Source organism: Staurois parvus, unplaced genomic scaffold, assembly GCF_062004578.1.
Source record: "Staurois parvus isolate SC_StPar_1 unplaced genomic scaffold, SC_StPar_1.0 ptg000254l, whole genome shotgun sequence".
Taxonomy (NCBI): domain Eukaryota; kingdom Metazoa; phylum Chordata; class Amphibia; order Anura; family Ranidae; genus Staurois; species Staurois parvus.
Genome location: NW_028318050.1, coordinates 2549059 through 2570640, shown reverse-complemented (window position 1 = coordinate 2570640; position 21582 = coordinate 2549059). Strand labels below are relative to the sequence as shown.

The 21582-nt window shown below is 44.9% G+C and overlaps 1 protein-coding gene across 1 annotated transcript in view; it reads right to left on the bottom strand.

The window, feature by feature from the left end:
* LOC149459585 (uncharacterized) overlaps positions 1-21582 on the bottom strand; it is a 34697-nt gene that overhangs the window by 1018 nt on the left and 12097 nt on the right. Inside the window, exons 2-5 of the mRNA XM_089680944.1 lie at positions 20426-20650; positions 19346-19374; positions 12801-13029; positions 2315-2521 (exon numbers count right to left, since the gene is read on the bottom strand). Of these exons, the coding sequence (XP_089537070.1) occupies positions 2315-2521; positions 12801-13029; positions 19346-19374; positions 20426-20650 (690 nt within the window). The remainder of the gene's footprint in view (positions 1-2314; positions 2522-12800; positions 13030-19345; positions 19375-20425; positions 20651-21582) is intronic.

Below are 21582 nucleotides of genomic sequence, written 5' to 3'. Positions count from 1 at the left end.
GATTGAAGAGCAATTTAAATGTTTTTCTCCGTTCTCATTATGGTCTTGAGGTTCAATCCTTGTCTGATATATGAATAAAGTAATGCATTAGTCTTTGCATGTGAACACCTTTGAGGGTATTTGGATATAAAATGATAGCATTGTCACCTGTCAAGGGTTCTAATCCCTCTCCACTTTATCCAAAATAAAACCGTCTTACTTTCAGTTTAAATTGAGGAACATAAATGTACAAATAAGTGTCATGGCGCTCCTGCAGTATGGGAGGACTCCATGTAATAAACCATCACAGAGCACCATGTTTGAGTCTCTTGTGTCCTTCCCGGGTGTTGGCATTTGAAGGGCACACTAGGTCTGAGATGTCCCGCTCACCACTTGTTCCCTGACCAGCTCACAGAACATTTCATACATCCCATGGTTATTGTAAAGTAAAAGCTCAGGAACACAGAGGACTCCCTATAGCATGCCAGATCCACAACTGCCGCTATCACTTTCCATGCTGTAAGAGTGGCAGTTGTTGTCAACAGCACATGTCCACAGGTGAGGGGATCCATCCTACACTGCCTGTATAGTCCCAGCAGGGATCCACGTCACTTATCCCTGGTACTGGAAGCAGTGGCTGAGAGAAAGTGGATGGAATGGAGGAAGAATGTAAGTTGTAGGTGCAAAAATGGCCAAGATTTTATAGAACTTTTATTATTAACACACATTTATCTCTATTCCTTGCAGTGTACAAGGCAGCTAATGTTTTGTCTGTTTCCTGACACCCTTGAAAAGTAGTTGTTTGTGCTCTCCTCCAATACATCACATTTTTCTTTTTTATTATCTGTAATACCCGTATTTACTTGAGTCTAATGCGCCATCGAATCTAATGCACAACTCTACTTTGAAAGGCTTGAAATTGAAAAAAAAAAATGCTTGATGTAGATGTAGTGCGCACCTGCATATGGCAATGGGTTAAAGTTAAGGACTTGGTGAAAATATGGTAATAAAACGTGACAATGGGCTCGTGTCAAGATTTTTTACTTTTGGTAATTACAGTACTTTAGACAGCAACAATAAATTCACCACGTTATGGAACATTTTGTATTACAAGGAAAGAAAAGAAAGACAAAGGAGAGATGGAGGAGATGAGAGAGTGGGGCGCTGGGGGAGATGAGGGAGGGGGTGCTGGAGGATATGAGGGAGGGGGCACTGGAGGAGATGGGGGGCGCTGGAGGAGATGAGGGGGGCGCTGGAGATGAAGGGGGCTGCTGGAGAACATGAGGGAGGGGGCTGCTGGAGGAGATGAGGCGGGGGGGTGCTGGAGAAGATGAGGGAGGAGGAGCATACAGGAGCCGACTGCATGCAGGATATGGATAGGAGAGGCAGCTGGATGGCACATAGAGGAACCAAGAAATGCACGGTCCTCTATCTTCTGCCCTCTCCTATCCAGGCAGCCCCCAGCCCACTGGGCAAATGCCTGGTGTGCCGTATTGCCAGTCCGGGCCTGTTCTGGTCACACACCGGGTGTCAGCATCGAGAGTCGCAGCCTTACCGCCGGGTGTGTGGTAGGAACCGCCTGCAGCCAGTGCAGAATCGCCGGACGTGGTGGCGGCACTGACAGGTGTGTTGGAGGCTTAGCAGTGTTTCCCTCCGAATGTAAGGCGCCCTTGAATGTAATGCGCACACCGAGTTTAGAGCCTCTTTTTGGCCAGAAAAGGTGAACATTACATTCGAATAAATAAGGTAATATCTGTTATTTTCTGAAGTTATGAACTTCTGCACTCTATGCCACTACATTACCATACTTTTCTGCACTCACACTTTTGATAGTCAGCATTTAAGGCCTCCTTCACGTGGACATTCCGATCAGGCCTGCCTGCCCATTTTTCAGGCGGACCCATTAGGGACCTCTATTTTTTTCTATGGAACGATGGGTGTAAATGGACATGTGTCTGTTTGCACCTGCCAACATCCAGTCCGATCCGCCAAAAACAGACGGATGGGGATCTGTTCCCCTTCCATAAATAGGATTGGATGGCAGTCGGAAGGAAACGGCCAGGCGGTCCATTTCCATCCAACTGTCCATAGAGGACAGCGAGCTGTCTGTGTCCGCTCTGCAGAAGACATGGACCTGTCATCAGCTTGCTCAGTGGGAATCAGCAGAGAGATCTCCCGCTGAGCAAACAGATCCGCTAACAGGTCCGCCCCGTGTGAAAGGGGCCTAAAGGATACTGGAATTTTTAGTTTTAATGAGAAACCAAATACATATCAATCCAAAGAGTGAAAAATAACTAAAATCAGAATGTATAAGTTTAAAATGCTGAAATGTTACCTTCTGCAGCAGCTTGTGGTAGACGTTTATTGATCTCCATTAGAGATAAGAACAATGTCTGATAATTTGACTGTTTTTCCTGACGACTAAATAAAAATAGATTGTGGTACATTTCTCCTATGCTGGGATGACGTTCCAATATCCGGATCTTCTCCTGATCACTGCTGTCCTCCACATCATCCATTACTATGATCACATTATCCTTCCCTGTAGACACACAAAGTATTCATAATAAGAATTACATTCTCCCACCTGTATATACAGATCATCATCATCATCATCACCATCATCATCATTTGTTAGTCACATTTGTCTTGAAGATACAGTTTCAAGAAAAAGTATGTGAACCCCTTGGGATTACGTGGAGTTTTGCATGAATTGGGCATAAAGTGTGCTCTGAACGTCATCTAAGTCACAACAATAGAAGAACACAGTCTGCTGAACATAATACTACACAAACATTAGATGTTGCTATGGTTTAATTGCACATAACATGTAAACATTCACAATGCAGGGAGGAAAACATATGTGAGGCCCTAGCTTAATGACTTCTCCCAGAACTAATTGGAGCCAGGAGTGAGCCAACCTTGACTCCAATCAGTGTGATGATATTGGATGTGTTACTAACAGCTGTCCTGCCCTTAAAAAACACACACCTGTTTTGGGTTTACTAGTTTCAAGAAGCACTGTCTGATGTGAACCATGCCTCGCAGAAAAGAGCTCTCAGAAGACCTACGATCAAGAATTGTTGACTTGCATGAAGCTGGAAAGGGTTACAAAAGTATCTCCTTGAGCCTTGATGTTCATGTGTCCACGGTAAGACAGACTGTCTGCAAATGGAGAAAGTTTAGCACTGTTGCTACTCTCCCTAGGCGTGGTCGTCCTGTAAAAATGACTGCAAGAGCACAGCGCAGAATGCTGCATGAGGTAAAGAAGAATCCCAGAGTGTCAGCTAAAGACCTACAGAAATCTCTGGCACATGCTAACATTTTTGTTGACACATCTACAATAAGGAAAACATTAAACAAGAATGGAGTACATGGGAGGACACCACGGAGGAAGCCATTGCTGTCCAAAAAGAATATTGCAGCACGTTTGAAGTTTGCAAAAGAGCACCTGGATGTTCCACAGCACTACTGGCAAAATATACTGTGGACAGATGAAACCAAGATTGAGTTGTTTCGGAAGAACACACAACACTATGTGTGGAGAAAAAGAAGGCACAGCACACCAACATCAAAACCTCATCCCCACTGTGAAACATGGCGGAGGGAGCATCATGGTTTGGGGCTGCTTTGCTGCCTCAGGGCCTGGACGGATTGTTGTCATTGATGGGAAAATGAATTCCAGAGTTTATCAAGACATTTTGCAGGAAAACGTAGGACCATCTGTCCGCCAACTGAAGCTCCGCAGAGGATGGGTGATGCAACAGGACAATGACCCAAAGCATAGAAGTCATTCAACAAAACAATGGCTGCAACAGCACAGAATACGCCTTCTGGAGTGGCCCAGTCAGAGTTCTGACCTCAACCCGATTGAAATGCTGTGGCATGACCTTAAGAGAGCGATTCACACCAGACATCCCAAGAATATTGCTACACTGAAACAGTTTTGTGAAGAGGAGTGGTCCAAAATGACTCCAGATCGTTGTGCAGGTCTGATCTGCAACTACAGGAAACGTTTGGTTGAGGTTATTGCTGCCAAAGGAGGGTCAACCAGTTATTAAGTCCAAAGGTTCACATACTTTTTCCTCCCTGCACTGTGAATGTTTACATGTTATGTGCAATTAAACCATGGCAACATCTAATGTTTGTGTAGTATTATGTTCAGCAGACTGTGTTCTTCTATTGTTGTGACTTAGATGACGTTCAGAGCACATTTTATGCCCAATTCATGCAAAACTCCACGTAATCCCAAGGGGTTCACATACTTTTTCTTGCAACTGTACAATTGTCATTTGTTTCCTCCCATTTCTGGTGATGTTAATGGGGCATCTATGGTAGCAGAGCACTTTCCCCACAGGAGCCGCTTAGTAGATTGCATGGAGTTCTCTCCCCAGTAGTTGCCTCGCAGCCAGGCACACGGTCACAGTCACTCTTTGGCTCAATGAACAGTCCAGGGGTGTTCTTTTTGGTGTTTTTACTTTAGGGTAACTTGGATAGAGTTAGGGAATTGAGTGGGATACTCCAAATCTATGAGCCTGTAGCAACTTGAGGAGAATTATCTTTCTCCGGTGAAATGTCCAAGCAAAGTCCTTTCACTAGGAATAAATAGACTGAGCTCTTCAGGACACTGGACACTATGTTCCCTTTACACACACAGCTGACTCTAACACACGAGGGATGACAACAGCCCACGGTCTCTAGGTTCTCTCTTTCCAGTCCTTGGAAAATGGGTTACCTTTTCCAGTATCCTCCAGAGACATCCACCCTGTGATACCAGACTAGATCCTCAGGTGATAGTCCCTCAGTCAGCTCTCTACAGCTTCCAAAAAACAGGCCTCCAATTAGCCCACTGAAGATCTTAGCACCCTGCAGGCACATGGAAGGATGGCCTAACAGTGCAAGAATGCCCCATTAAGCTGTGATTTCCTTGTAGGGAAAAAGACCTCCCTGCTCTCTGAGTATTTATACAGACTCCCAGCTACCATCTTGGTGACCGTCCCCAGGGATTGGCCAGGGCTGTATCAATATTTAGCTGAAGATTAGACTCTTCCTGCCCACTAGATTCCAGAGCTTTCTGGACTATTCAGGGGGAAGCAATTAATCCTGCAACTACTGGAACACAGAACAGACCAAACAATCAACACAATCACACTGGTTACAATGAGCCAAACTAAATTTGCCCAACAACAAACCGCAGCTCCACTGGATACAGTGAGCCAGAACTAAATTTACCTAATCCTAACACCTACCTAGGAGGGTGCTACAGTAACATTCCAAGTGTCTGTAGTCACAATAAACTCATTGGGAGGCACATTGAGGTAGTTTTAGAATTAATTTGCATCCTAATTCTATCCTAATTATCCAGTGACGGGGATCTAGTATTTTCCAAATTCTCTTTTTTTTACTGTCATGTGATCTGTAGGGAGCAGTGGACTGCAGTCATCCTTTATATTTTTGTAAGGTTTCTCCAAACACAGATTGTTATTCTTCCTTCTGCCAGAGACTGTTGTCTGTGTATAGAGGGTTATCAGTCGGTGTGATGAATTATTTGACAACCCAACCAATGGCCAGGATTCAGGGTCTGGTAAGGTGTGCTGGGTAGGTGATAAATATTTGACAGACTTCTTGCTATAAATAGAATCGCTGGTCCTGGATTATGCAGAGTCTGAAATGTAACATTGTTAAATTGCCTGATTGCTGTTCTTTTTTGTCACGGGATGGAGTGTCTATGGAAACTAAGCTACTTATTCTCAAATACAGAACATGGAATGATGGGATATGTAGTCTGAGCCATGAGCTCAGTGAGTGACGGCTACTGTCAGGTTTCACCCAGAGGCCTGTTTTCTTTGTCATTGGGGAGCCAGAGTGCACCCCCCAGACCGGCTGACTAATAATAATGCTGCACAAGACTGCTCCAGAGACATGGAAAGACAGCCATTGTACCACCAGGTTCACCATTCATTGGATCAGCAGAAGAGGCTTCCAGGAAACAACACTCCAAAGGAGAGCCTCCAATGGTAAAATCTGCTGCATCAGAATAAGGGAGGCTGGTGAGCAGGTCATAGACTCATTGATGTCTTGTTTGTTGACTTTGTGCATAGCCTTTGGTAAGACCTATTATCATTTTCCCTTTTACAGACTGATAGCCCTGCTTGGCCAGAAGCCTTACTACAGAGCCTTAAAGGCTAAGTTCACCTTATATTTCCCTAAATTCCAGTCAGGAGTACAATCAAAAAGAGTGCAGGAGTCAGGGGTGTGAGACGCATAGTGTAGGGGTAGGGAGAGTGTAAAATACCCCCCATAAGCAATACTGTCATCCCACTTTACCCTTTCAAAAAAAAAAAAACACTCCCTCCCCTCAATTTTTTTTTTTTTTAATCCAGCACTAATTTGCGCTCTCCCCTTCCCCCAATATAAATCTTCTCTCCCCCTCCTAGAACAGATCGGCAAACACAAATCCCCCCCCTACCCCAACATAAATATTTTTCCCCCTTTCTCAGCACAGGTCTTCATTCGCCCTCCCAAAATCCCCAGTCCCAGCACAATTCTCTCTTCTCTGTTCTAGCACTTATCCCCACACCCCTTAGTTCCCCCTCACAGCACAAATCCTCCTCCTCAGAAAAAATCCTCTTACACCCCTCCAAATCCTCCCCCCACAGCACAGTCCTCCATTCCAGTACAAATCCTCTCTGACCCAATTCCCCCTCTCCAAATCCCCCCAGCACAAATCCTCTTTCCCGCAAGCCCCCTTCCCAGTACAACAAATCTAACAAATTTCTTCTCCCAGCAAAAATTCTCTCCCTGCTTCAAGTTCCTCCCTCCAAAATCCTTCTTCTATCACAGATCCTCCTCCTCCCAGTGTAAATCCTTTCCTCACTTCTAGCTCAAATGATCTCCCCCAAATCCCCCTTCCAAGCACAAATCTTCTTCCATCCCTCAAATCCCCCCTCCCAGTACAACTCCTTATCCCAGCACAAATACCCCACCCTCAAATCCCCTCCCAGTACAAATCCTTCTCCCCCCTCATCAAACCTCCCATCCCCAAATTTCCCTCCCAGCAAAAACCCTCTCCCAGCACAGATCCTCTCCTCCAAGTCCCCCCTTCCAACACAACCCCTTCCCCATCCTTGGTAAGATCCCCCCCCCATCCTCCAGCACAAATCCTCTTTCCCCCAAATCCCCCACGCCAGCACCTGTCCTCTCGCCAGTTATATCACAAGTCCATCCACCCATATTCCCCCTCCCAGTACAAACCCTAAAAACACAAATCCTCTCTCCCTGTAATATAGATCAATACATCTCAACTGACCCAGTTTTGGTGGGACCTTCCAAGATATGAACAAAATCCCGCAAATCCGGACTAAGGACCCGTTCACACCAGGACAGGGTGCGGGAAACCCGCATTCCATGTCATTTACATTCAAAGCTCACTGCAATTGTGATCTGAAGCGGGCGTCAATGTTAACTCAATGACACCCCAAATGCTGTTCCAAAACAGTGTGTTTGCCTGTTCCAGATCATATGGCACAGTAATACCATGTGATCTGATTGCTGTGCATTTTATAAAGCAATGTATGCATTCAAATGAATGGACTGAAATAGCACTGCGCCTGGATTGCATGTGAATCGCAAAGGAACACACACAGCCTGTTCCCCTATGATTCATGGTGTGATCCAGCCCTGTGTCCTGGAGCCCAACAAGGACCAAATGCCGGAATGGATTCTGCCACTGGGCTCCACTAACTTGCCTGGCAGGACAGCACTAGTTTGGGCACCTGGGGCAATTGCCCCGCCTCTATTGTTAGGTACCTGAGGTCACAGATGCCAGGATTGTCCCCTCTGGGGCAGACAAAATCTCTTTGATTTAGGGGGGGGGAGGATATGTACTAGGGGGCACTTTAGAAGGAGAGAGGACTGATTTCATATCCAACCCCCCCAGCACAAGTCCTCTCCCCTGTATTTACTACAAGACATCAGATCAGTGCAGCTCAGGCAGAGCGGTGTTCCTCCTCCTCACCCCTCTCCTCGTGTCTATGTACAGGAGAACATCACAGACAAGGAGGAGGAGGTGGATTCAGCCGCTCTGCGCTGTGTATGTGTGAGAGGTAGATGGCGCTGAGAGATGCTGGCCGCCGTACAGAGATATACTTGTGGTGTGTGGGACCCCAGACACTCCGCACAAGCCACGGGGCCGGTGTCACTGGTGCCCGAACTAGAGTGCCCCTACCGGGCAAGTCACTGGAGCCAAGTGCCAGGACTAAGCCTTGATTCCCCAGGACCCCGGGACTTACATCAAATCCTGGGACAGTCCTGGGGAATCTGGGATGGTTGGGAGGTACGATATCATTATCTGTTCTCAATAAATACCAGCCGATGTGGAGCAGAGCTTTAGTATTGAAAACAGGCCAAACAGACACTTTACCATGTAAAAAAATGACCAACAAACACTGAAAAACTCATCATAAAAACCGTGCAAACCGCAAAACACACCAAAATGTCCCATGAGGTACTTTGCCGCTATGCATATTGCAGGAAAAATGAGCCAAAAACAATGTGCTCTCACTACACTACGTGTGTATTGGGCCTGAAAATGAAATTGGTGCGTTTACACAAGAACAATGAGGCTCCATTCACATCTGTGTGTTTCCAAACGCAAGCTGCACAGAAAATACATGCTTTGCCGCATGTTGCGAAAATGCACTGCAAACGCGCATCACACTTGCAGCATGATTACAGCGCTGAGCAAACCTTTTGGCGCTATATAAATACCGTATAATAATAATAATGATTAAATGTTAATGGCACCCCAAGCATGGATAGCAGGCATGTGTCTACCGTGTAACAAACGTGCTGCAAGTGCACCAAAAAGTGTTGAAAATAACGAGCCATGATCCACTTTTTTTTAAGTTTTGAAACTTCTTTGGGTCATTTGTCGTGTGAATGGGCTTCTTTATGCGTGACAAGCAGAAACGCTCCAAAATGTCCAGCACACCCCCTGCATGGTTGTGAGTTCCCACAATGCGGTGTTGTGAACAGGACCTGACATTTGGGGGTCTCCGTTCACTCCTCCCTATGTACTTGTATCAAGGTGGCAAAGCACTGTGCAGTCTGATTGTACAATCTCTGTACCATTTCCTTTAGATTTACCAAAACTACCTCACCCCCCAGGCTGACTCATCCCCAGGCTGCTACTCAGCCTCTATCAAAAAGAGAAAAAAAACAAACATCCTATCTATCTAACCTGGAGGACATTACACCAAGGACATTCACAATGTGGCTTATTATTCAGAAAAAGGTCAATCTTTGCCAACTGACAAAATGTGTATGTGTGAAAAATGACATCTGGCTTCTTCATAGAGAAAACTGCCATACAACCACATTTGATGCTACTGCACACAGTTAGACCCGAGAAGAACAATGGATGGTGGTTTTGCATGATTTAGGGGAGAAAAGGGTTAAGATGTTGGGTTAATGTGAGAAGGGGCGAGGTCTTACTTAATTGGTGGTCATAGGTCAGATGGACGGAGAGGATCCTCATTAGTAGATCCTGTATTGAACACTGGGACTTTATTTAAGAGAGTAAAACTCAGAAAGGAAGTTTTCCCCCATCCTCCCAATATGTCAGGTCAGAGTGAAGGTTAAGAGGGAGGGTTGTCACAGCAGCTCAGCAGGTTAGGGAGTCTTTGGGGAATCAGTGGAATTATTTGAATTGTTACAAACCCATCTTGTGTTCTAGTACTTACTCCTGGTGGGTTGTTGTTCCCACGAGCTCAGTGCTTGTTTGGTGTGTTGCCTGGCAGATCACGTATGTTCTCACTGTGTACAAGGATGTGCACCATGGGACCATACAGCACATCCTTGTGTGATCCACCGAATGGAGGTGTATATTGATTGGCTGTTTCCTTGTGCACAGTGATAACATACGTGATCTGCCTGAGCTAATAGGACTCAGTGTTGATGGGGCTTGTCCTCCCAGCCAATAACAGACAGGTTCCTACCTGTGTTCCCTTCCTGTAGTACACCATATACTGGCCGGTACCTGGGGGTCTATGTGGAGGAATTCTGCACCTACTTGTCTTTCAATCTATGTACTGGATGTGCTTTCAGATTGATCAATGTGGCCTTAAGTCCCAAGCTTTTGGTGGAGTGATATCCTCCGTTTTCTTGTGAATGTAATGTGGGGGACGTGGTGCTATGATCTCTATTTTTGACTCCAATCACTTGTGTAACCGCATCTCTGTACTGTAGAGCAGAGGTATAAAGTGTAACTCCGGGCACAAATAAAATGTACACATAGGGTGCGGTCAGTCACTAGCATGAGCACAGCAGTTATTGTTTTTCTGGGTCTTATGAATCCATATATCATGACTAAAGATCCAAGATTTTTTCTACCATTCCACTCAATAGGGACTCATCTGAAGTTATTTTCATTAGTCTGTAAATCCTGGATGAGGCCATGGTTTAGGATCTAAGGCAGTGGTTCTTAACCTGGGTTCGATCGAACCCCAGGGGTTCGGTGAGTCAGTCTCGGGGGTTCGGCGGAGGTGACCCACACCCGACTCATATGATTTGTGATGACATGCCCCGCTTGTCCATCATTGGCTGCAGGTGGTCACGCAACATCGCTTAGCCCAGTGGTCGGCAAGCCGCGGCTCTTGTGTGCCGGGCGCCCGCTCCCCTCCCTCCTCTCGGGCGGCAGGGACTCAAATGCAATGATTGGCCAGTCTCTCTGCCACTCACATCCTGATAGCCAGTGATTGGCTGTCAGGATGTGTGTAGGCGGGGCAGCGTGACGAATGTGAGAGGAGCTAGGCTCCTCTCACAGTCCGCCCTGAAGACCGGAACGGCGCGGGAATACAGCGAGAGGAACGCGCGGAGCAAAGGTAAGTGAATTGACACAGGGGGGACTTGGGGACTTAATATGGGGGATGAATTAATATGGGGAATGAATTACTATATGGGGGATGAATTACTATATGGGGGATGAATTATTATATGGGGGATGAATTACTATATGGGGGATGTATTACTATATGGGGGATGAATTACTATATGGGGGATGAATTACTATATGGGGGATGTATTACTATGGGGGATGAATTACTATATGGGGGATGAATTACTATATGGGGGATGAATTACACTATGGGGAAGGAATTACTATAGGGGGGATGAATTACTATATGGGGGATGAATTACTATATGGGGGGATGAATTACTATGGGGGATGAATTACTATATGGGGGATGAATTACTATATGGGGGGATGAATTACTATGGGGGATGAATTACTATATGGGGGATGAATTACTATATGGGGGATGAATTACTATGGGGGATGAATTACTATATGGGGGATGAATTACTATATGAGGGATGAATTACTATGGGGGATGAATTTTCATACCGTTTGTTACAACATATCTTTGCGAGCAATCCTTTTCGAGGATGCTGGACATAAAGACGAAGAAAAGGAACAGACTTTGTTGCGAAAATGACATGAGAGTGGCACTTGCCAAGGTAATGCCGCACATTTCTGAACTGGCCTCTGAAAGACAACAGCAGAAGTCACACTGATTTGCGGTAAATATTCATTATTTTGTTTTTGTGTGAAAATCATGTTTTAATGGTTTTGTTCTTTGTTCTTAATGGTTTTGTTCATTTTGTGCACCTATGTATAAATATATACCTATGTTTTGAATTTTAAAAATCATATTTTATTTTTCCAATTAAGAAGGGTTCGGTGAATGCACATATGAAACTGGTGGGGTTCAGTACCTCCAAAAAGGTTAAGAACCACTGATCTAAGGTATGTAAGCAGCTATGGAGGAGGATCAGCACAGTTCAGCTTGGGGGTGATGGGTGGGAATGTGGCTTTTCTAAAAGTTGTCATAAAGCTGCATCTACCATTTGAAAACAGTGCTTTGGAAACAAACTTTACTTTTTTTTTTTTTTTTTAAGTGGGTCCACTAAGTTAAAAAGAAAAAACAGCTCTGGCTGCAATACAAACCTTCAATCTGGAGCTGTCCCTCACTGTGCTTCTCCTTCACCACCAGATGCTATCTGTCTCCTGGGTTGAATATTGCCCAGAACTATGGTGGAGTATGACTGCACAGCCAAATGATTGGGAGAGATAGTGACAGGGTGACATCACAGGACTATAATTAGGAAACACTTCCCCCCAATTGTGCTCCTGTGACGTCACCATGTTACAGGAAGTGCCTGAACAAGCACCTCCATGGCAGGATCATCAGGGATTATTGGAATGAAAGCTGCAGAATTAGAAATATTGAAAACAACTTTTGAAATGACATTACCATGTTACACCTATATGAGATGTTACTGATTGGGTTGCATCAATGTAAAGTGGCAGTAAACTCTTCTTTAGTACTTTTACCTGCAGGTGAGATTATAATAAAGCTTCCCTGTAGGTAAAATGAATATCTACTAAATCTGAACCATTTAGGAGATATTCGCTCTTTTTGAGAGCCAGTGCATGTGCTCTGAAGGAACGACATACTCATTCCATTCCTTCAGAGCACTGTGCCGTGGTCCGGGACTCCCTCATGCATGCTCAGGAGTGACGTCATCATGGCTCGGCTGGTCAGACGGCCGGAGCTCATGAACCCAGAAGGAAGACGAGTGAAGATGGAAGCCATGTCGGTGGTGACACTGGAGGGCTTCCTTTCAAGGTAAGTCCTTCATAATGTGATAGTATGTGATGCATATTAGCACATCATGCCTTTACCTTGCAGGGATTTTGTTCCCTGGTTGCAGTTTCCTACGGCTTTAATAAATACGGGTAATATAATGTCTCTTACCAAGATGCTTCTCTATCAGCTGAACATCTGCAGATTCTCTCTCATTGATTTGTCCTCTCTTGGTGAAGTACAAGATACTGAAGGTGCAGCTCTCAGTGCTGATTGGGTCATCAGTGATCTTAAAATGTTTGACATCTGATACATGATCCTTGAAATGATGTGAACGAAGCAGATCTGTTATCCAGGAATAATCATCATTCGTTGATCTGGAGAAGATTTCATGTCTGCCCTTAAATAAAATGAAAAAATGAACATATAAATATTTCCATGCATGCAAAGCTATTGGTACCGCTGTATGAATGATAATTAAAGCAGGGGGATGAGCTTTGCTGATTGGAGAGCTCTAGCTCTGACTCAGCAGGGGGCGTGTCAGACCTCTGCAGAGAGACCACGGCTTCCAAACAGAAATCAAAGGTCCCTCTCTGCTGCATGCTGCAGGGGACAGGCTTTGCTACTCAGGCTGGGGTTGCCATCTGTCCGGGATTCACCCACACAGTCCGGGTTTTGAATCATCATGTGTCTGGGTATCAGTCCACCAGATTATACCAATGGTGGGCGTGGCTTATAGGTAAAGGGTTAAATAGAGTCTGAACCTACTATATTATACACAGCAGACATATAACAGATTCCTCGTACCCACAAATGATACTTGAATTACTGTGCTGCAAGTAAGGCTCTCACAGACACACATACACCTCAGGACAAATGATCGTCTTTTAATTTAACCACCTCCCGCTCGCCGTATAGTAGTATAGTATAGTAATATGCCGGGTGCAAGGTGGTTCTCTTGTTCTGATAGGACGTCATATGACGTTCTCCCATTCTCACTGCGCATGCGTGGCTCCCGGAGCACTCAGCGCGGCAATCGGTGGTGCGCTGTGTCCCTCGGACACAGCGGATCACTGATCCACGGAAAGAGCAGAAGATGTCGGCTCAGTCGTGATCAGCTGTGTCCAATCACAGATGATCACATGTAAATAGGAAAATGCTGGTTATCAGCATTTCTCTTCTCACGAGCTGTCACGCAGAGGAGAGGAGAGCCGGTAATCAGCATTGTACACTGATCATTAGAGCACTGATGATCAGTGTAGCCCCAGCAGTGTCACCTGTCAGTGTCCATCAGTCCCAGCTGTCAGTGCTCATCAGTGCCACATCAATGCCACATATCAGTGCCCATCTGAGCTGCCTTTCAGTGCCAGTCAGTGCCACCTATAAGTGCTGCCAATCAGTGCCACCTATCAGTGCCAGTCAGTGCCACCTATCAGTGTGCGTCAGTGCCGCCTATCAGTACCCGTCAGTGCCATCTAACAGTGCCAGTCAGTGCCATATATCAGTGCTGCCTGTCAGTGCCCATCAGTGATGCCTGTCAATGCCCATCAGTGCCACCTACTAGTGCCTCCTCATCAGTGCCCATCAGTGCCACCTATCAGTGTCCATCAGTGCAGCCTATCAGTGCCCATCACTACAGCCTCATTAGCGCACATCAGTAAAGGAGAAAAATCACTTATTTACAAAATTTTATAACAAACTAAGGAAAAAAACTTTTTTTTTTCCAAAATTTTCAGTGTTTTTTGGTTTAAGAAAAAATAAAAAACCCCAAGGTGATTAAATACCACCAAAATAAAGCTCTATCTGTCACAAAAAAATTATACAAATTTCATATGGGTGCAGTATTGCATGACTGCGCAATTGTCATTCAAAGTGCAACAGCACTGAAAGCTGGAAATTGGCCTTGGGGGCAGGGAGGGGGTATAAGTGCCCTGTAGGCTTGTGGTTAAATGTTCCATTACATTTGCTTCTGAAGCTGGATTCTTTCCCAGATACACAGACTATAACTGGATATAACATTTATAGGTAACATTGATCCAGGGATTATCCGATTGCCTCTCGGGGGATCAAGAAAGAATATTTTCCCCTGCAGGAGCCAATTGAATCATGGTTTGCTGGGATTTTTGCCTTCCTCTGGATCAATTGAGGGTATAGGATTATAATTTTGTGCTTTGGGTCATTGTCCTGTTGCATCACCCATCCTCTGCGGAGCTTCAGTTGGCGGACAGATGGTCGTACGTTTTCCTGCAAAATGTCTTAATAAACTCTGGAATTCATTTTCCCATCAATGACAACAATCCGTCCAGGCCCTGAGGCAGCAAAGCAGCCCCAAACCATGATGTTCCCTCCGCCATGTTTCACAGTGGGGATGAGGTTTTGATGTTGGTGTGCTGTGCCTTTTTTTCTCCACACATAGTGTTGTGTGTTCTTCCCAAACAACTCCATCTTGGTTTCATCTGTCCACAGTATATTCTGCCAGTAATGCTGTGGAACATCCAGGTGCTCTTTTGCAAACTTCAAACGTGCTGCAATATTCTTTTTGGACAGCAATGGCTTCCTCCGTGGTGTCCTCCCATGTACTCCATTCTTGTTTCATGTTTTCCTTATTGTAGATGTGTCAACAAAAATGTAAGCATGTGCCAGAGATTTCTGTAGGTCTTTAGCTGACACTCTGGGATTCTTCTTTACCTCATGCAGCATTCTGCGCTGTGCTCTTGCAGTCATTTTTACAGGACGACCACGCCTAGGGAGAGTAGCAACAGTGCTAAACTTTCTCCATTTGTAGACAGTCTGTCTTACCGTGGGCACATGAACATCAAGGCTTTTGGAGATACTTTTGTAATCCTTTCCAGCTTCATGCAAGTCAACAATTCTTGATCGTAGGTCTTCTGAGAGCTCTTTTCTGCGAGGCATGGTTCACATCATACAGGGCTTCTTGAAACCAGTAAACCCAAAACAGGTGTCAGCAACACATCCAATATCATCACACTGATTGGAGTCAAGGTTGGCTCACTCCTGGCTCCAATTAGCTCTGGGAGAAGTCATTAAGCTAGGGCCTCACATACTTTTTCCTCCCTGCACTGTGAATGTTTACATGTTATGTGCAATTAAACCATGGCAACATCTAATGTTTGTGTAGTATTATGTTCAGCAGACTGTGTTCTTCTGTTGTTGTGACTTAGATGACGTTCAGAGCACATTTTATGCCCAATTCATGCAAAACTCCACGTAATCCCAAGGGGTTCACATACTTTTTCTTGCAACTGTACATCTGACTTTTCTGTTGAGATAACCTTTACTCTGTGCCTACTGTATGTAATGCCATTAACTGATCTTGTGACAGTTCAAATGTCCTTCTTAGCATTGCAAGAAGTCTCCGGAAAGGGGAAGTGTCCATCATGGATTCTCTGAACCAGGAACACTTTCTGAAAGTCCGAGGTTGAAGACCTGTTCCTGGCACACAGCCTGTTCAGATGGCAGAAAGCTGCTTCTCCCTCAGGACTCCAATGGATAACAGTGAAGGTTCTACCCTTCATGAGGTCTGTCAGAGGTGCTGCCAGGCTGGCAAAGTTGGGAATAAACCTCCTATAATACCCGATAATGCCAAGAAAAGAACACTCCTGCTTTTTTGTGAGTGGATGGGGCTACTTTTGGATGTCCTTCACCATGTTCAGCTGTGGTTTGGTCATGCCTCTGCCTAAAACATACCCCAAATGGCGGGCCTCCTCTAACCCAATTTAGCTTTTTTCTATATTCACAATGAACCCTGCATTTCGGGAGGCATCTAGGACTAACTGGGCCTTTTTTAAACAACTTTCCCAGTCGTGGCTAAAGATGACAGCTCCCTTGTAATGACTTGGATGACATATTTCTTAAAAGGTATTGCCTCCAGGTACCTGATGGCACAGACGTGGACCAATAATATTTACTGGTGTCACCTAGATGATTTAACTAAGGTGCCCACCAGGTCCATGGCAATACAATCATGCAAAAATGGGGTGTCGCCATGGTTATTTGACAGGTCAGGACCCACAGAGTCCTTAATTTCCTGGTATACTTGGAGCCAATAAAACCATTCCAAAACCAGTTCCTGCATTTAGCCACCTGAGAGGCCCCCCAAGCACATGACCAATAGCCAAACATAAAACACTTTGAGCCTGAAAGACTGGGGCACCACGAGTTGTTCAATCATTTCATTGCTCTCTTTGATTACTTTGTACTAGCTGCTCCAGGTTTCTGTGGTTCACCATTTAACTCGATGACCTGTTCCCTGGCATAAATCAAAGTGGAGTCTTTCAAACAAGCACTAAGAAAGTCCTCTTCAGAGCCCTCGACAGGCTTCCTCCTTTTTAGTGGAGGCCTAAAGACCCTTCACTTTCTGTTTATACAAGTCCTAAAACAGGAGGAAGTCTTGCCCGATCAGAAAGTAAATTGGCAATCCTAAAATCACCCAAACTCAATGCAGTTTCTGCTAGGGTGGAGAAGGTTATAAAGGCCACCGGATAGTCATTGAGGTCCACACAGATGACACCCACCTGTTCTCAAGGGATCAGCTTTCCCTGAAAACCATCTGATTGGAGCAACTGTGGAGACCAAGAATGCGGCAACCTCCTATTCACTGGCTCAGTTCACACACTCAATGTGGATTCAGACTTTTCACAGCACATATTACATAAGTATACATGAAGCATTGATGGCCCACACCACATTCCATCAACTCATACCGCTTTGGCACTGGGCTGCCTTATGACCCAGTTGGTGGCAGGACCAGCATCGAACCTTGTGGGGTTCTCTTTCCCCTGACAGTTCTTTGAAAGGATTAGGTGCTTGGCTTCTGGTGGGAATGTTATGCATCAAGGCATACACAATGTGGTCAACATGCAGCATCTTGGCACTGGTACACATCTCCTTGATCCAGATCAGTTCTCAGGTTGCAGAAGGGCCCCCACAGAAGTTTTCTGCACAGCTGTGATGTTCAACTGTGGTGGCCATATCATCTGGGGACCAAGGCTCTGACTGGGCCACCCACTGGTGCAGCTCCTTAGAAACCCCTGGTAGAAGCAGGTCCTGGGCAACTTGCTCCACAATCTGGGTGGGGGTCATCTCCTTGAGATTCATCCAGTCTTGGAGTAGGTGCATGAACCCAGCTCTCCAAGCCAGCCAAGGTAAGAGTCACTTCCAGCCTGGCTAGTATTTTCACCTTTAGCAAATTATAATCTCTTACATATTCTGGGGAAAACTCCTCCTACAAGCTGTAAGCAGTGCTCTGCTGGACACTGATAGAAGTTACAAGACTGCTATATATTGCTGATGAGAAAAGGTATTTAGCAGTTTATATAAAAGTTTACTAAAATAATTGCATTTCCATGTTTTGTGTACTGTGGGAGGGTGGATATAGCAAATGCGGGGTCCGGGGAGAGCGGATATAGTGAATGCGGGGTCTGGGGAGAGTGGATATAGTGAATGCGGGGTCCAGGGAGAGCTGACATAGTGAATGCAGGGTCTGGGGAGAGCAGATATAGTGAATGCGGGGTCTGGGGAGAGCAGATATAGTGAATGAGGGGTCCGGGGAGAGCGGATATAGTGAATGCAGGGTCCGGGCAGAGTGGATACAGTGAATGCGGGGTCCGGGGAGAGCGGATATAGTGGATGCAGGGTCCGGGGAGGGCGGATATAGTGAGTGCGGGGTCCGGGGAGAGTGGATATAGTGAATGCGGGGTCCGGGGAGAGCGGATATAGTGAATGCGGGGTCCGGGGAGAGCGGATATAGTGGATGCGGGGTCCGGGGAGGGCAGATATAGTGAGTGCGGGGTCCGGGGAGAGTGGATATAGTGAATGCAGGGTCCGGGGTTTAGTAACACTTTAAATCCTGCTAGATCCCTTCAGTCTGGCCCCTTTTTCAGGTATAGCTATATAAAACATTAAAAATAAGTGTCTATATTAATTAAAACCCAGATATACACTCTCATTCTGCTCTGCACATGCTCAGTTGCTCTCTATTTTTTTGACACTGTGCTGAAAAATCAGAGCCACTAGAGACTGATCTGCTGACAGCCTAAAGATTTATTGCTGTTCAGGGGATCTGAGCTTCAGCAAAATGTCCGTCTCCAACAAGAAGAAACAGGAGAAATGCTGGAGGCAATTTACAGTGCACACTGATTTTGGTGGCATAATTATTAATGTGGAAGGTATGTTCCTTACTAAAGAACATTATTTGTTATCTCGTTGTTATGGGTAAAGTTCCACTTTTAGCCCAACTCCTGTAAACTTTAAAATGGTCCCTTGCAGTGGGGCTGCACTTGGATTAGAAGAGTTCATTGCTTGTTTAGGTCTAGGGATCACTAAAAGAGTTACTTATCTGCTCCTCCATGCCACTAGACCAGTCCCCACAGCGTCTTCTCCCTAATGTTTCACCCGTCTAATGTCCTTACAGTATGTCATCAAGACCAGTGCAGGGTCCATAGCCCAACACCGGACAAGATGATGCTGAGGGACAGTCCACTGCCAGAGCATGGGGGGGACACTATCTGCCAGGGAGCGAAGGATCAAGTAAGTAAAAAAAGTTATTTTTCTTTCCCTTCGTTTAAGGAAGCAATTAACACTTGTACTGCAGGTGCATCCCCACATTTTAAAGCTTCCTGGATTTGGGCTTTAAACTATGTTTTGGGAGAATCACACCCTTAGTCACAAATTATCATTGCATATCTATTCCTTACCTTCATTAAGTTCTTTTTGTGGTTTTTCTCTGTAAAGAATAAAAGACAAATATGAGACATTGTGGAAAGACACCTTCAGAAGCAGAGTTCAGCCAAGGCAGTCTCTATGTCTCTGATGGGCCCTTTAGGTGTTTGGTGGAAATGTGAGGATAACCCCCTCCATTGGTACATACTCCCTATACAAAGACCACACCTAATACTGAGCTTGTAATTGTAGCGCTACCCCTGCAGGTAATGCTGTTAATAACTGGTTCTTTCCCAAAAAGGTACCGAGGCCGCGAGCCACCCAAGCAACAGTCCAATCACTCCGTCTCCAATAAACAGTCAAGGGGCTGTCTTTTTGTGATTTATCGCTTGTATAACTTGTAATAGGGAGAGGGGTTGGGGACAGGGGATACTTCATAACATTCAGCACATAGCAATTGGAAGAAAATCTCTTCCCTAAGTCTTTCTGAACAGGTTAAAGTGGTTGTAAAGTCTCAAGGCTTTTTAGCTTCATGCATTCTATGTATGAAGGTAAAAAACCTTCTGTGTGCATTAGTGCCCCCACCCTCCTCCAAATACTTACCACGACCCAGTGAATGAGATAGCACCTCTCAGGACCAGATCCCTTAATGATGTAGTTCTAAGCAAAGTCAGTTTAATACTTTAATCCTGGTACCTCCCAAGGCCTCCTAGAGCAGCTGTACAGTCCACAGATTGCACCTCTGGAACCCTCCTGGGGAGAAGGAACCCTGATCTCCAGTGTCTCAGACTATTTATCTCAATTCCAACCTCTAATGGGCACTCCTCCCCAGGGATTGGCTGGAACACAATAGATATTCAGATTAGTTGATTTGAATTTCCCAACCTAAACTCTAGAAATGCCTTTCAGAGGCAGGAGGAAGCAGTCATACTCCCAGCCCAGGAGACCCTGAATAGGACAGAACGAACAATTACTGGTTCCTTGATTGCAGAAGGAGCCAACAACTAAATTTACCCAGCATCCTGCACTAGGAGGGTGCTACATAATATTCATAAAAACCCAATGTATTTATAGGAGGATAATAGAGCAATAAATTACTGAAATGTCTCCATTACCTGAAGCCTCCTTTAGGATGTGGTGGATGTGTCGGAGTTTATTGGCCATTCTTCTCTCCACTGATAGAGGGTTTATTTTATGTTTAATCAGAGATTCCATTTCTTCTTTGCTCAGGGTCAGGAGTTCACAGTCCCGGTATCCCCCCTCCATCCATCGGGCTATAATCTGTCTTTCCGAATTTATATCTTTCACATCTCTTATCACAACTTTTATGTTTCCTGGACCTACAGAGTAGACAAGACTATAAACTAGACAATACATGTAAGAACCTTCCAAGCATACTGTAGCTCTAAGGAGATGGTCAACAAAACACAATTCCTACATTCAACTGTTATAGTAAAAACATAGTAGATTGTACAATCAGACTGAAGTGTGTGTGTCTGGCTGTACTCTCCATTCACAAATGTGTTATCCCTTCCTTTCTGCAATCATTTTTTTGTATTATTCCTCAGCACAATGCCGTGAATACATTATTAAATATTCTCCCCTTTGAAATCCTGAAGGTGACACTTTGCACGGCTGGTGGCTCTCAATCCCAGCAGTCAAGGTCTCCACTGATGATCAGGAGCCAATTAGAGTGGCTCTTGATCACGTGACCACTATATCAGCTGTGACTTAGTCATTACATGCAGGTTGGAGACCCCAATGATAAATAGAAAGCTTTCAGCCAGCAGATTTTACCTTTCGGCTGAACTATTTGTATGCAGTGGCATATATTCAATAAAGTAACTGTCAGGTACAATTGCATTATTAAAATTAATAATAAACTCATTTAAAGATAGGGGAAGATTTACGCCTTTTTTTTTAACAACCAAACAAGTTTTTTTATTATGTTTTTTTTTTTTTTTAATTTAAATATTTATTGGTTTTTCATGTTATTACAAAAAATTTCATACAAAGAAACACAATACATTTAAGTAGTCTTAACATTTCTATTTTACCCCTTCTAATAACTCTTTTCTTTCCCTCCCCTCCCCCCCCCCATTCCCCTCCTCCCTCTCCCTCCCTCCCCTCTGCAAGTTTTCCAGTCTCACGAGGCCCAATCACTTTAAATAACTTCCTAATTTAAGATTTTCTATATTTCTCTTTCACTTTTGATTTTTCCCATTTTTCCCATCTCGAATAGTATGTTCTCAGCCTATCTTCCTGCATATAG